The sequence below is a fragment of the Scomber scombrus genome, chromosome 17, assembly GCF_963691925.1.
Source record: "Scomber scombrus chromosome 17, fScoSco1.1, whole genome shotgun sequence".
NCBI lineage: Eukaryota > Metazoa > Chordata > Actinopteri > Scombriformes > Scombridae > Scomber > Scomber scombrus.
Genome location: NC_084986.1, coordinates 26,939,211 through 26,954,638, shown reverse-complemented (window position 1 = coordinate 26,954,638; position 15,428 = coordinate 26,939,211). Strand labels below are relative to the sequence as shown.

Sequence of the window (15,428 nt, the reverse complement as noted above, 5' to 3'; positions counted from 1 at the left end):
AAAAGGAAAACATTCAAGGCCTTGATACCTTGCTGGAGCGCCCCTGTGCAACTGATATTAAATAAATGTTGATACATTTTGTTACCTTGCTTCCTCTACCTCAGTAATTGATGATTAACATTTGTGAGACTTGCAAAAGTTGCCCCTTTTTTGATCATAAAACCATACTTGGGGAATTTAGCTCTCTGATTATCTTTAAGCTCATCAACCAAAATACAAAGAGTTTACTTTCCATATGTCTGAGACACAACAGAGATACTTGAATTTCCTCAGTCAGAATCACTTGATGAATCCAGATAGAACCCTGTTCATGAGACAAATGCATCGGCAACTGTTTAAAATAGCTATCATTTCATCAAACACTAGTTTTTCCATTTTATCTGATGATGCTCTCACACTACCTCCATCACACTGCGCTTCCTGTAACTATTTGGAAAAGCATGCTTGGCTGGATTAGATGTTGGGATGAATCAATCAGACCAGAAAATCTTGTCTATAAAAGGTGACTTTCATTGATTTCGGAGGCCTGACAGCTCCTGGCACTGCCTTATATTCCTCCGATCCTTAAGAGTCAAATCCACATGGAAAAATCGTAAAAGACCTAGGCCATTTTATGCTGCAAAACCAAAAACACAGTGCAGCCAAACCAACCTCTTTCCGCCCTGAATGTGCCATGCCAGTCACTGAGCTGCACAGTTTGCTAAATGAAGCGAGGCTGTGGGCTGGGAGGTACAAAGACTCCTTTGTTCTGTCAGGCAAGTCAGAAGATTTTTTAAGTCAAACAATTTCTAGTAGCTGTAATGTTCAGGAGACAAGCGAGGCGAGGTGTGCTCTGCCAGGAAATAATGGAGGGAGGGACTTGCTCCTACCTGCATTCCTCAGAAACATACAGGCGAGGAATCTAAGCACATGGAGCTGTGTAACTGTGGAGCAGTTTCAGAAGTATATTCTCATTAACTTTTAGGCAACAACAATCCTTTAGATACATGGCGTGAATCATTACATAGATTTATTGGATGTGTCAAACTTTCTTTAATTAAATAGGGAAAAACTAGGTACTACACACACATTCCTAACATCTCCTGAATTAGCCTTCATCAAGGCATTAAAAAATGAAGACGAGTAGGGATGTCGCAATAACCACAATACTGCAACACAGCATTACAGACAAGCCAACCATGGTGGATGGCAAGCAACGGCTACAAACACGCCTTCTTGTTTTATATTTAAATGCATATTGAATGTTCGGCAGCTCCCATGGTCCAGAGGTTCAGAGGATCCCACGTACCACATGCTGAGAGCCAACTAACCTGGCACCGAGCCCTCAAAATAGAACCAGTGAGTTGACCAGGGATAGGTGCTGCTGTGGAAGTTAAAAACACGTCTGTACAAAAATGTTGTCTCTGCTATATGTTTAAACGTTTTCCGTTCAGGCTGCCATTTAATCAGCAAGTTTTCCACCAATCATAAAATCTTTTTTAGTTTTGAGGGGACTTGGCTGTAGGTCACATAATCAGACTGACCTAATACCGCAGACACTACATGCCAAACTTTTGAGCCACCCTCAATCACTGCAGGGGAAATCCATATACCACAACAGCCCTAGCCCTTCCTCCTTTTATTATACATGTGTGCATTGTTTCACAGGTAGCATTTCAGGTGTGTCTGAAACACCCTCAAACTAATTCTATCTCAATCTTTCTTCTTGTTTTTTTGTTTTTAACACAGTACTATTTTCGATCTGAAAGCCCCACAATAAAGACTGGAGCCAACAAGGGCTGACTGATTAAACATTCTCTTGAAAATAGAGCAAAGTCTATGTCATGCACAAAAAATAGAGAGACAAAAACAACAAAGTAACCAACCGTTTACAGAACACTTAAATGGTCTTGACTATGAATGCACTGATCTAATCCCTTTTCTTGCAATACCGGTACCTCAACTCAGGAGATCTACCAATACTGAACAACAATCTAATAACAAGTTCTCTCTTTTTCCCAACTTTAAAACCTGTAACCTGTAGAATATATGTAACTGAATTTCTTTAATGATATGGACAAAGAAACTGTGTTTACTGTGGGTCAGTCACATCATGACCAATACCTAATCTACCATGAGGTCGGTACTTGCACCGATAACGATCCGGTGTATCAGATCGGTGCCTCCCAAGCAGCGACAAATGTATACTGATCAAATGCTTTTCATCAGCTCAGATCTGGTTTTCCTTTGAACTGGTCTTGAACGTGCAGCAAAACATTAGACCCAACACAAAGAACACCACAGAAAGGTTAATCAAGGCTTCTTTCCAACCTGTCTGATCAACTGACTGCTCGTATTTCTTGCCCTGTTGGACCTATCTTTAGCAATGTTCCTGCATTCTGACATCTCAGCACTAACTTTGAAGAGTACAATGTTATTAAGAGCTATAAAACCAATGGCAAGAGCAATGAAAAAAAAATCCAAGTTGTCATGAATGGTAGAATTCCCTTAAACGGTTTGAGTACAGAAAACTGAGGTCCCGTTCCCCTTTTCAAGCCTATGTTCCATGAGCTTCAACCTGAAAAAAAGGTATTATCTCCAAGAAGGTCTTTTGAATACTACGGTTTTCTATCTATATTCTATAATAAATAGCTACTACTGCACTGAATAGTAGTAGATATCAGTAGATAATGATTGTTTGTTATCATTCATGATTCAAAAAAAAAAAAAAAAAAAGCAAAGGAAACACACCCCAGCAATACTTCTGTCTGCTTGCCCCAGGAGAGACTGTCATGGTCTGATTGGATTATTCTAGAAAAGAATGCAGCTAACACCACGACAAAACACATCTTATCTTATTTTCGGTTTCGCTGCAGAGCAGAAATCGAAAAGCTTTGGAAAGGGACAGTCATCTTCAAAGACAAAGCAAATCATTCGTCTTGCCTTTACCTGGGAGTTTCTCTGCTTATGGAAGTAATACAACACTGAGTTAGAGCTCTGTAAGGCTACCAGCCTATTTCTTAGCTTACTCAATGAATGTCAGTTGATAATGGCAAACTAAGTACAAATATGAGTCACTACACCTATACTTACTCAATAATGTTCACTTCAAATGTACTGTTGGGCCAGATTTCTGACTCATCATCTGTCAGGTAAATGACTAAGTGTCAAATAACACGATGCCGCAACTTTGGTCTCCAAGGCTGTGGCTCACTCACCTCTGCCCTGTTTGGCACAGAGGCTGCTATCGGGACCTGAGGGAGACATGGGTGAGCAGCAGTGTTGGGGAACGTTACTTTGAAAAGAAACTAATTACATTACAAAGTTACTTCCATTAAAAAGTAACCAGTTACATTACAGCATTACCTTCTGAGAAAAGTAACTCTTTAGAGTACTTTTGCGTTACCGAAAAAATAAACCATGTCGTAATTCCTTGAGCATGTTGTTTTAGTCCAGACCTCCTTTAAATATAATGACTGTACCATCATCACACAGCCAAGTCTGGCCCATAATCTGTAAATCTTTACACTGATAGCAGGAATGACAGACACAATGTCCCTTTTACAGCTCTGTGTTGTATTAAAGTGGCTTCTAAAACATATGCCCACATACAAGTTGTAAAACTACATAGGCTATATAGGCTTTTCAAACACATCCCTACATCACTGCAACAGGGCAACAGGCTCTTGTTACCCGGGCACAACCTACATGTCACTGTAATGTTCTTGCTCTTATTTCCTCCCATAAAATCAAAATAATGTGAATATTTCACCGAAATGAATGCTGTCCCATGTTGCTCGCCAAGCTGCCGTACACGCGCAGTGATATAACCGTAGCACGTAGCCAGGTGTCTGCCTGACTGCCATACTGAACATAGTAACGGTGCAAATGTGTGGCAGATTTTCTTTTGGCATAAGTCACAGGAGTAGTTGGTTAAAAAAATAACGGATTACCTTTTTGAAAATGTAACTAAACAACTGAGTATTTAAACTGCGGACCTAACGCGTTAGATTACTCGTTACATCAAAAAAGTAATCTAAGTATCTAACGCGTTACTTTGTTACTTTGTAACGCGTTACCCCCAACTCTGGTGTGCAGGCAGGCAATTTGACACCCACTAAAATGTAGATATTGACAGACAGAGAAGAGAATAGAAAAAAGAGGAACAGGCCTTGTACAATCAAACAGGAAATAACATGATAACAGGAAATAAGGAGCCGCAGCTTCCGAACTGCAAACACTTTGCAAATTAAACCAACGTAATGAGATTACACTTATAAATTCATCAATAAATTCATCAAGACTGGCAACTGTACAATTCCAAAGTATCTTCCAATGTCTCTACTGCAGAAGTAGAATATGTCACGTTGTCAAATACCACTGGGGTATTGGTGGGAGTCATCTTACAATCAAAGTCACCTTCACAACACTACTAGCCAGGGGAAGACAGTGTGATGCACGCCGGTGATCATGATTAATGATTAATCATATATCACATGGATTGGTAGCATATCAACAGTGATATGCTGCCAACCCATGTTATAGAGGGCAAGGGATTGAAAGAGCTTGTTCGGCACCTCAAACCCAGATATGTTATGCCATCGAGAGCTACTATGACTAAATGCCTTGAAAACACTTTGAGAAGAAGATGGATGAGCTAAAACCTGTACATGAATCAGTGGCAATATTAGAGAACCTGCAAGACTTATCACAGCAACACAACACAGCTCTTAATGCTGCATCATCTCAGCGAAATAAAGAACTGGTTTAACATGAAGTTGAATGTCTTACTAAAGAAAAGCAGTTAATGGCAGTCAAGAGGATATGACAGTGATGGAAATAGATGATAGAATAAATTACATTAGAGGTGACTGTCCAGTGCAACAAGATGGACAAACCCTGCAAGATGCTGGGGTAGTGTGACAAAACAGCTACTGAATTCTAAAGACCGAAGACATCGGTTGAAGGCAGAAATAAACAAGCTGCCATTACTGCTGGAGCATTTTACTTCAAAACACACACTGTAATGTAATATTCAGACGCACACCCAGCCCACTCTTTTATCTAAATGAGGCTACAATGCGGACACAGGAGGGGTCCTGATGCAAAGAGTTCTGGCCAAACACCACAGGGTCATCAGCAAAAAAAATGCTGTAGTGGCCAAATTACATAGGTACAAGCACACACTACTGGTTGGTTACATTATAATATAAATGCTGTATTTCTGCTGTCTACCTTGTGATCGCCACATGACTCAGGGATAGGTGTGTACAATATATATTATCTTCGATGATATCTTAATTGTTTTTAACAATGTGCAAGCTGACTTAACTGAGTATGTCATCAAAAACATGGACCACCTATTTATTCATTGTATTAAGATGTGCTATATCAGGATCGGTGTTGTTGTTGTTGCAGGAAATGAAACAATCTATATTGGGATATCAGATTTTGGTCATATTGCCCGGCCCTACTCAGGGATATTACACTGCAGAGGGGCCAAAGCCAAACATCTTCAAATCCTACACTCAGCAGCTTTGAACTAATTATCTTTCACTTCTATGAAAGTGACAACAAAAGTGAATATAAGTAAATGCACCTGAAATGTGTGTGATAATTGCTCAGAGCAATGTAAAACTGTTTGTGAGTTTAAAAACTTATCTGATTATTTACAAGTTTATCTTTTAGATTATGTTGTAAAGCCAATAATGTGGCGGTGAAAACAAACACAAAGAAAGGATCTAGGAGAAACCAAATGTAGGTTAGAGTAGAGTAAAGTAGGTTAGAGTTGAGGCTGGAATCTTGAGTGACCCACCCTTTGCTGTATCTATTGTATTATTTTTTACAATAAAAGGATTCACCATGACAACACAAATCTGACTTTGGATCTGATACTGTTGCAGTCAAACACTAACAACTACACAGCAATTAACAGAACTCTCTCGACATACTAGATCTCTTGGTAAAATATGTATTGAATACTGAGAGGTGACAGCTGTGCCCGCCACATGTTGGCTGATGTATGATTAGCTAGTTGTGAGTGCTCCTCAGTAGCTGCACTGTGTGTCTGACCTTTGCCCTATTTTTTTTACTGATCGGCTGTATGCTGGTGAGTCAGGCAATCAAATGGCTAAACTAGTGTTTTTGCCTCCCTTACCTCATAAACTACAAATCACATATTCTTTATATTCTCGCCACTTATTCTTTAAACCAAACTACAGTTTGTTGTGAGTTTTGGAACTTTAAAAAAACAACTAATTTCTGCTCAGCTTGCAGGCTTGCTGGTCTTTTCTTACAAGCTCATTCCACTCCTGCTACACTGTCAAGCAGGAGGTGACAGATTGTTACTCCCATTTAAGTGTTGGAAAAGACTTCTTTCTCTATAAGAATAACACTTTTCTCTGCAGAATATTTCAAGCAAACAAGGGACCTTCCCCCTACACACACGCACACATGCTCACACACACTGGAGGACCATTTCTTTCAGATTCATTTGCAAAAATGTAGTTTATTGTTTCAAAAAGAGGAACTACGACTGCTGAGTGCACAAATGAAAATGTGAATGTGAATGTTAATGTTAGTGTTGCTATAACTTCCACTCAAACCGGTTAGTCTTACTGTAATTGTTTGAACAGTGTCACTGACATGGAGCATATAGCCTCCCTCCAGGTAAGCATCTAATACTGGAAACCAGAGCCTCTTATGCAACAGCCCACCAGCCTGTCAGAAGGGCCACATTCTCTGACTATCTGCAGCCTGTGAGAGGACTGGCTGAGTGGCATGCTGACACGCCTTCAGACAGCACCACCCCCCGCCACCACAAATACTCCCGTCCCAACCCCGAGTGATTCTTGGAAGCCTCGTGAAAAAAAAGCGCCTGCACCACCGAGCTTGTTAATAATAAAAACAACACTTGACCTCTGATTATTGTGTTGGTCAGAGCTGAAATTATTACTCAACAGACTGAAACTAAAAAAAACATATGTTGATTTTTCAGTTATTTTTCAAGCCAAACATTTGACAGCTTCTCCAATGTGAGCATTTCCTGTGTATCTCTGCTTTATATCATTGTGAATTCAATATATGTAGATTTTGGACTACTGGTTGTGAAAGCAAATACATTATAATGGGAATTTCCCCACAATTTTACACATCAATTTCTTAGCTCTTAAACTCTTAAAAATAGTTTTTAAGAACATAATTAAATCAGAGTTTCAAATTTTGTTTGTGGACCATTTACATATTGACCTCATTTTCTTCCATATTAATGTACAATTAAGAGGGTGTTGACTCAGAGGCTGTTGGCAAAGAAACTTCTTGGCAAGAGTTGTCCTGTAAAAAAAGATGTACCAGTTGAACTATTGGCACAATGCAGTGTGATGTCATCTGGTAAGGCGCCACTGCGTTGACCAACAGGCTCACACCGGCTCCTTTCAGCTTTTGTTGGACCGTGACAGTGGGGCCAAGCCCTACAAACACCAACGTCCAAGACTGAGTAAATCACTGACCGAGTAAAGAAGTTACCCCATTGGTTGGCTGAAGGTGGCTGAAATTGGCAGAGATTACACTTATTGTAATGTTCACTCTACTACTGCTAATATGTCACCTTATTAAGTTGTATTATTTGTTCAAGTGAGAAAGTAAACCATTTAACGCTGTTTGGAAATTTGCTCTGCTGCTGGCCGGGTGAGATCAGCGTCATCTCAGCTGTTAACAGCCCGACGCCTGAGCTGATCGTCAACAGTTTTCGTCTGTCATCATCCTGAGAGAACATGATCTTATGAAGTGATCTGTGCAGCTCTTTGGTGATTCACTGCTGGCTGTAATGTCTCCGTAGTATTTTGATATATGATGTAATTCCTTCCTGAAGATAAATGTTCTCTTATTGCTGCCACGATAGTTTGTCTGAATGTAAAGTGAAGCTTCATCCTTTTCTGTTGCTCTATATATACAGATATCACCACATTTACACACATATAAATATATTAACCCTTACATACTGTTTCCAGGTCAAATATTTATACATTTGAGAGCTGTAAAAACACCATACACACATTGCTTTTAGCTGGATTTTCCCCAATTTGATCCACAGTATACAACAATGGAAATAAAATGCATCATCTTTTTTATTTTTGTGCAGCTGATACACATTTTTATATATATGCAAATTAAAGTTTGACATGTCAGCATTTCCAACATGTTGTTGTATTCATCATATTCTATAAAATGTTCTCCTGGACCATACAATAGTGATTGTGAATGTCTTTTTTTCCACAAGATGAATCAAATAGAAGGATTAATCAAACATTTATTAATAACTGATGGAGAATTTATGAATGTGAATTGGTGTAGAGACTAATTATGAGTCAGAATATGAACAATATGTAAGGGTTCAAATGAACAGATCAGTATATATTACATTTTGGTTTATTTTATTAAGCTACATAACTGTTTGGATTGTTATTACAGCTACATTACACACTGAATGATATCATTTTCTGCATCTCTGTGTCAGTGAGGTTTAGTGAGAGAAACAAAACATCAATGGGGCTTTAAGTCAACATGATTTAGTCACAGTACAGTCAGGTAGGTGTGTTGAAGCTAAGCACTGCATCCTTCTATTCTCAGAAGTTTTTACTACAGAGTCCTGCTAAGAGCACACTAACTAGCATCCCCTTCAGTTCACTGCAGGCTTTACTTTCTGTGTATGGGACAAATAAAGCTCCTTCAATCCTAACAAGTACACAAGTCCCAACTGGGTGTGCTTGGTGTATTGAGAAAGGGCATATTTTAAACTGGCTGCAATAAAAGCATGCCACACTTCCTGGGGGCTTGGTCGCCACGTGCCACTGTGTCTCCACTTCCTGTATACATTGTTTCAGATTAAAATCCCTGTAGTGTTTCATACATACTGACTGCCCAGTAAGTGTTTCGAAGGCGATAAAACCTTCCGTTTGAGAAGAGAATTTCCGATGTTAAGCAGGATATTTAGAGGATAATGAAGTGTTAAGCCTATAGTTGCCTCTCCTGTTTATTCACCAGCTTAATGCTGAGTTCCATTATAACAAACTGCATCTTAATCTACATGTCCGCCGTGGATAGACAGTCAATAGAGAGAAGGGCTTTTAAGACTCCTTTTAAACATTACCGAGCAATTAAACACAAAGAAATACAAGGTCCACCAGTCACATTAAAAGATAATAATACAAAGAAGCCCACTTACTACACAAGTGAGAGGTGAATTTAATGTTCTTCTGGTTAGTTAACTTTTCTAGTTAATTTACCTAAATTAACATCACTGAAAATGGTTTAAAGGGTAAATGTGCTCACAGTACAAATCATACATTATCATATATTGTCTAAGGCGGCTGAAACAAACACAAACAAACACAAACAAAAAACTTACAGCGATTTCCCTGCAGGCAGACATCGATATTCCAGTGCCTTCTATTTGTTTCAGTGCATACTCCTTTTCATCTTTCCTGTAGAGATTAAAAAAAGAGAAAATGGGAATTACATTACAAATGACAGCTGTAATCACTTTAATCCAGCCTTTTCAAAAAATCTACCTCAAGTTCTCTGACCCTGCTTTGGCCTTTTGAGGGTATTGCTTTGTAAAGCAGGAGGTAATGGACAGCAGAGGTCATGAAAGGGTTCTACTGTCACGGAGGAATAGAGGAATCCTGGCCATTAGAGGTAATCTTTGGCAAGCAAGGAGCCATCCATTCCCTGCAGGAGTGCTCTGTTGTGGCCTCTCCCTCCAGCCTGGATCACTGCCCAGCAGGAATTTCACCCTTGATGCAAAGACAGATGCCCAGGATTCAAACTACACACCGGCTTGGCTGTAGCTCTTGGCTATGGCCATTTTTCTTTTTGGCATTGTCCTAATAGCCATTTCCCTTCTTGAAAATCACACTTGTGCTTGAAAACGTGGTTAATAAGTGAAACGTGAGACCGCAGGGTTAAGCATGTTCAGCAGACAAATATTGATTATTTGAGATGAGCATTGTTCCGGCAAAACGAAATCCAGCCAGAGCAGAGAGGAAAGAGAGAAAAGCTCTTGAGGATTCTAGTTTAAAAACAGTGCGAGGATTAAAATGCAAATGCAGTCTGTAGACAGCATCCAATGACAACTTCATTCAACGAGCAGCCCGCACAGATCAAACAGGTCCTCGTGGTGCTAAGATCAAACCCACTTGAGCCTAATTTGCATTGGAGATGGTCATGGATTAATTGGAGCTCTCAGGCACACATCTCTAATATTAATTGAGCCACACACTCAAAACAGGCTCGTAACATTTCATCTTTTGGTCTGTAAATTACATTTCCTAAGATACATTTTAGTCAAATTCCAAAGAAAGGTTGATCAGACACTTTAGTATTAAAAAAGAGGCAAAAATGATGACAAAAACACAGAGAATGATATTTAATGACAGATCTGCACTTGTAATTTTGAACCTTTCCTCAAATATCAGCAGTGTTTTTCAGCTCTATCATACAAGCCTCCACCAGATATTTCAATTCACATTTTTTGAGTTTGCATAGATTGAAAGGAGCTTTGCAACAGGCCTGAGTCTGCACCCTGAGAAGCCTCACACATGAAAACACCAGCAGTTAAAAATGTGCAGTTGAACACATTAGAGCTGCACCAACTATCAATTTCATCATCAATCACTCTCCCAACTCATTTAATCAATGAATTGGCTAAATAAAAATATCAGAAAAAATACAGAAACATGCCCATCACCGTTCCCTACAGTGTCACACACACAGAATAACCTGTCTGTTAGCTGAGGCTGGAGCCGGAGAACGTTTGGTATGTTTCTTGAAAATGTACTTAAATGACTAATAGGATAGCTCCAAATTCATTTTCTGTCGCTCTACTAATAAACAAATCAACTATAAAATCTTCCGCATCGCAAAGACAACATACAACGGACAGGATTTAACTTGTCACCCCAAACCGCTTCCATGCCACTGTGGAGCTTACAGTATATGACTCTCTTAAACTAATGCTTGGAATAATGTTTCATCTGGCAGCGTGAACTTTAACTTTACTTTTGTATTTGTCTTCCTTCAGGAAGAGGGTGAACTCACTGAATAACAAGACCAACTTTCTCTCACGCTGCCTCTGCTGCTTCTTCGACAGTCTCGAACAGATCCAATCGTCGCAGCTCTACAGCTGATGGTCATCCACACACCCGACAGATGAGAGTCCTCTTGGGTGGTCGGGACCCTCTTTTTCTGGTTAGTTTGGGGCCGGCGGTGCCACTGTGACCCTCTGCAATGACGTCACTGCGGTCTGCGTGCAGTCTCAAAATTTGGAACATTATGGTCTGCGGATGCACTGACCGCACATGGCTCAGTGTTGGTGACAGGCTCTTGGTGTGCCGGCTCCTTAAACCCATGCTTAAAAAAAAACCCTCCGGAGACAAGCAGCACTGCTAATGTCAGCACAAAGTTTAGTTTGGACAACAAGTCATGGACGACAGAAATATCATAGTAGACTGACATTTAAAGACTTACATTTAAATAGATTTATTTAAGGTGATTATAGTTTGAACATTCTGTAGCTTAAATATTACAAATCATTCATATTCAAAACTATGATTTTATGTATTAACTATTCATCAAGACACAAGATTGCAATTGCATCATATTTACTTCATTTCCAACAATTACATTACATTGAACAAAAATGATCTTAGTACCAACTTGTTCAGTGTGTCTTTCAAACAACTAAACAACAAAACAAATGCAAAAATGAGAACGTATCTTTTCTGCCAGTTGGGATAAACTTGCTAAAGTTACACTATCCTTAAGCTGTTTGCATCAAAATCATCAAATATCTAAAAGAGTGCGGTAGCTTAGATTGTTCAGGTAGAAAATTAGGATCATTAATTTTTAGATGGAGTTTTTTTGTTATTTGCACTGTAGAGTGAAAGTGAATTACTTCCTGTGGCTTTCCACTTAAATAAGCTGCACAGGTGATGTTCACAGGGAATATGTGATTCCTTTCCTCCCCAGGGCTTCACCTACTACCTCTGAGAATACAGTCCAGGCTGGAGCTCAGGCTGACACCGACAGCTCTCTTCAATCAAACACATTACTACACATTGCAGTGCAAGTGTTGTATCAGTATTTAACTGATATCATTTCAAACTTAAAAATGATCATCTCTACATTCAAAATGAAGCTGGGTTAGTGTTTTACATGACTTCACCTGCCCGCTGCTTACATGCTTATATATGACAGGTACCATCTATCATCATTATACAGCCATTCAGAATCTAACCAGTTGATCTCTACGTGGATTTTGGAGCTGAAATAACAACTCTATCAGTAATTCTACCCTGCACTCGCTTACTAGAACAAACCTTTTTCACCAGAGACATTTTAACTTGGTAGGAAAAACACAGGTGTAATCACACATTAATGAATTCTGCCCTCCATTGAAGTGAGTCAGAACCGAGCCGCTGTTAATGTTTCTAGTTGCACCTGTGCAAGACAAAAATGCCAACTTTGAACAGGTCTGCATATTGTTTACCTGTGTTTAAATGGGTCTTGTATTTTGTTACATTCACTTTGAATTAAACTTGGATGTTTTGCTTTTTAATGCTGCCTTCCTGACCAAGTCTCCAAATAACTTCACTTAATAAAGAAACGTGTGTGTGTGTGTGTGTGTAGGTGCCAGGAGAGCAGCATTTTTAGAGGGTGTCAGTGCTGGCCATCAGCCCAGACAGCCTGTTATTACAAGGCAACACATCATTGCATGGGACTAATACTGTTATAAACTGAAAAAACATGATGAGCTACAGTGTCCTTGGTGGGAACATAGCATAAAGGATTGTAACATCTATTAGCTGCTTTACTTTCTACTCAGGAAAGTATGAGTTAGTGTTCATGTAGGATAATGGTTGAATTATGCAAAAAAAAAATCTATCTGTGCTTTACTGGCACTAAATTTGGTGCTAATCAGGAATCATCCCAGTCATTTCACTCTTTTTCTCTTTATATTTGTTCATTTGTATTTTTGAGGAAAGCCCTTAGGTAAGCATATATGCACTGCTAAAGCATATATGCATTGACTCCTCACTACAAATACCTTGAGGAAGTTACTGCTTCATGGTTGCTCTGACACAATAAACCAGCTCTCAGGTATTAGCTGTAGAGACGACCTGACTGTGTTCACCTGTTGACCTTACATCACATCTCTGTTATCCAGCGCTGCGGAGGTGAATATGATAAGACACCGCAGGCAGTCTTGACACAGCTTTATCACACTTCAGTGAGTCAATGATGAATGGGGAGGAGACTCATCTGAAATATCTTACCTTCTATAAAGTGCCAAAAAGATAACAAATGTAATTCACTCATTTATGGCTGCACTGATGTAACTTTTCTCTCCTGACACCACTTCCTCATCTTAAAACATCGACGCACTTCTTCTTTTTCATGTTGTTTTGCAGAATATTCTATGTGAATATTACTTCATATACCTTGTTAACTGTAAGTGCAAATCTTCATACACCATCATTGTTTTCAGCCTCCTGCAAGTTTTGACTGTTCTGCTCTAGAAAGTTTATCAATCCCAATGTTACGATTTTATAACAATAGTAACAAAGAAAGTGTATTTTATCAGTCACATCTGGCCATCAGCAGTCACATCTGACCAATTAATGATCCATGTTACATTCTTTTTAGGCTTGGGCAAACTTCATCATATTTTTCTAGAACAGTGATTCCAAACTTTCTAGTGTTATGCATAAAATAAAGTCTACCTAAGATCCCTCTTCACTCGTTATAATGAAAGAGCAGTTAAAAATTAGAGGAAACATTTTTTTTAAACAATTTTGTGTGTTATAAATATTTTTTTTTTTGTGTCCAACCATTTTTTGAACCCTTAGATTAATCCATCGACCCCCACATTGAGAACCACCGTTCTAGCAGGTATATAAAATGATACAACTCTGATAACATAACAGCAATTACAAAGAAACAGTAAATCATGGCGGATTGCTCACGTGCAGCCAATAGCCAATTAGTGTAATATTGCAACACTATAGGCTAAAATGTGAAATTGGTGGATCAAGATTGTTTACTTTGTTTGACCAGCAGCCAAACAAACAAACAAACAAACAACACAATGATATAGGATTTATCATACGAAAGGGAGAAAAAGAAAGAAGTCCCTGTGGTAAAAGCACCTCTAGCATTTCATTTACTTTCTAAGCTGTCAGGTCAGAGTTATTCACTCAACTTTTGGCAATGTTACAAATGGCAGTATTCAATAGGCCTATAATTCACCCTCGAAATTAAATAGCACTGCCAAGTATTTTGTCAGCTGGGAATTTAGTTGAATTTAGCAACAAATAGTGACAGTGTTGGCACAGTAGCTCAGGACAGAGTGAACGTGCAGTATGCTGCTGTTGTTCTGAACGCTGTATTCACACCTGCAGCTATGCAAAGAGCACATTTAAACATATTACATTTAACTGTGGCTCTGACCAAAAAAAAAAAAAAAAGTTTGGCTGTACACAGTGTTAAAATGAGGGGAGCAGAATGGCCACGAGAAAACCGCTGAAATGTCACAGCCGCGTGAAATGACGCTGCCAGCGCGTTTAGATACATGAAGAGAGAGCTGTCTTCATCACCCAGCTGATGAAGACACACATGTCAAAAATCTAAATCAAAACAAACACAACCGCTGCTTTACTGTGTTGTTTTGGGGGGGGGGGGGGGGGTGAGAGTGGGTGGGGGTGAGGAGGAGGAGGAGGAGGAGGGGGGGAGGAGGAAGGGGAGGAGGGGTGAAGGGGGGGGGGGGGGGGGACCGTTGGTGAGTGAGTGAGTGCGTTTACATGAAAACAAAAACACAGAGACACAGAGGGTTATCGCTTCAGGGATGTTCAAATCTAACAAATAGTCAAACGAGCTGTGTGTTCACAAAATGCATCCTGCAGTCAGTTTCATGTCATTAGAAACAATAACGTTCACGGTTATCTTACCCGTCTTTGCGCTTAGCTTTATAAACGTGCCCGTAGGTGCCTCGACCCACTTTGCAACCTTCATATTCGAACAGATCTTCTACTCTCTCTCTCTCGGCCGCCAGCTTTGTTTTGAAGTCGTAATCCATTTCAACCCATAAATACGTCTTAATTTACAATAAAATAAAATATTAATTATTACATGCATTAATTAAATAATCTGGTCGTTTTATTCCCCCACCATTTCCTTGTTTGGGATTTTGGTCTGCTCCGCTTAATGTTCACTGGCTCGTTGACGTTTCTAATTGGCGCGCAAGGCTCGCTGGGTAAGGTAGTTTCTCTGAGCAGGCGCCACCGTTCGCCAGCTGGTCAGCAGAGATGTGAAGAAACTACAACCCGCGTTTCTCCCTGCGGTTTGTTGCACTTTGCGCATTTAGGAACGCTCTTCAAAAATGCAGACATTGG

The 15,428-nt window shown here is 39.6% G+C and overlaps 1 protein-coding gene across 4 annotated transcripts in view; it reads right to left on the bottom strand.

Moving 5' to 3' along the window:
* Window positions 1-15,220, bottom strand: part of cdk19 (cyclin dependent kinase 19) — a 69,845-nt gene extending 54,625 nt beyond the window's left edge. For 2 of the 4 annotated variants that reach the window (XM_062437080.1, XM_062437079.1), the window contains exons 1-2: window positions 14,985-15,220; window positions 9,386-9,461 (exon numbers count right to left, since the gene is read on the bottom strand). In XM_062437080.1, coding sequence (XP_062293064.1) covers window positions 9,386-9,461; window positions 14,985-15,112 — 204 coding nt within the window. In that variant the 5' untranslated portion in view covers window positions 15,113-15,220. Of the gene's footprint in view, window positions 1-9,385; window positions 9,462-9,548; window positions 9,666-11,076; window positions 11,211-14,984 lie in introns of those variants that run through there. The other 2 variants (XM_062437082.1, XM_062437081.1) reach the window with 2 other exon arrangements.
* Between the last annotated feature and the right edge of the window lie 208 nt (window positions 15,221-15,428).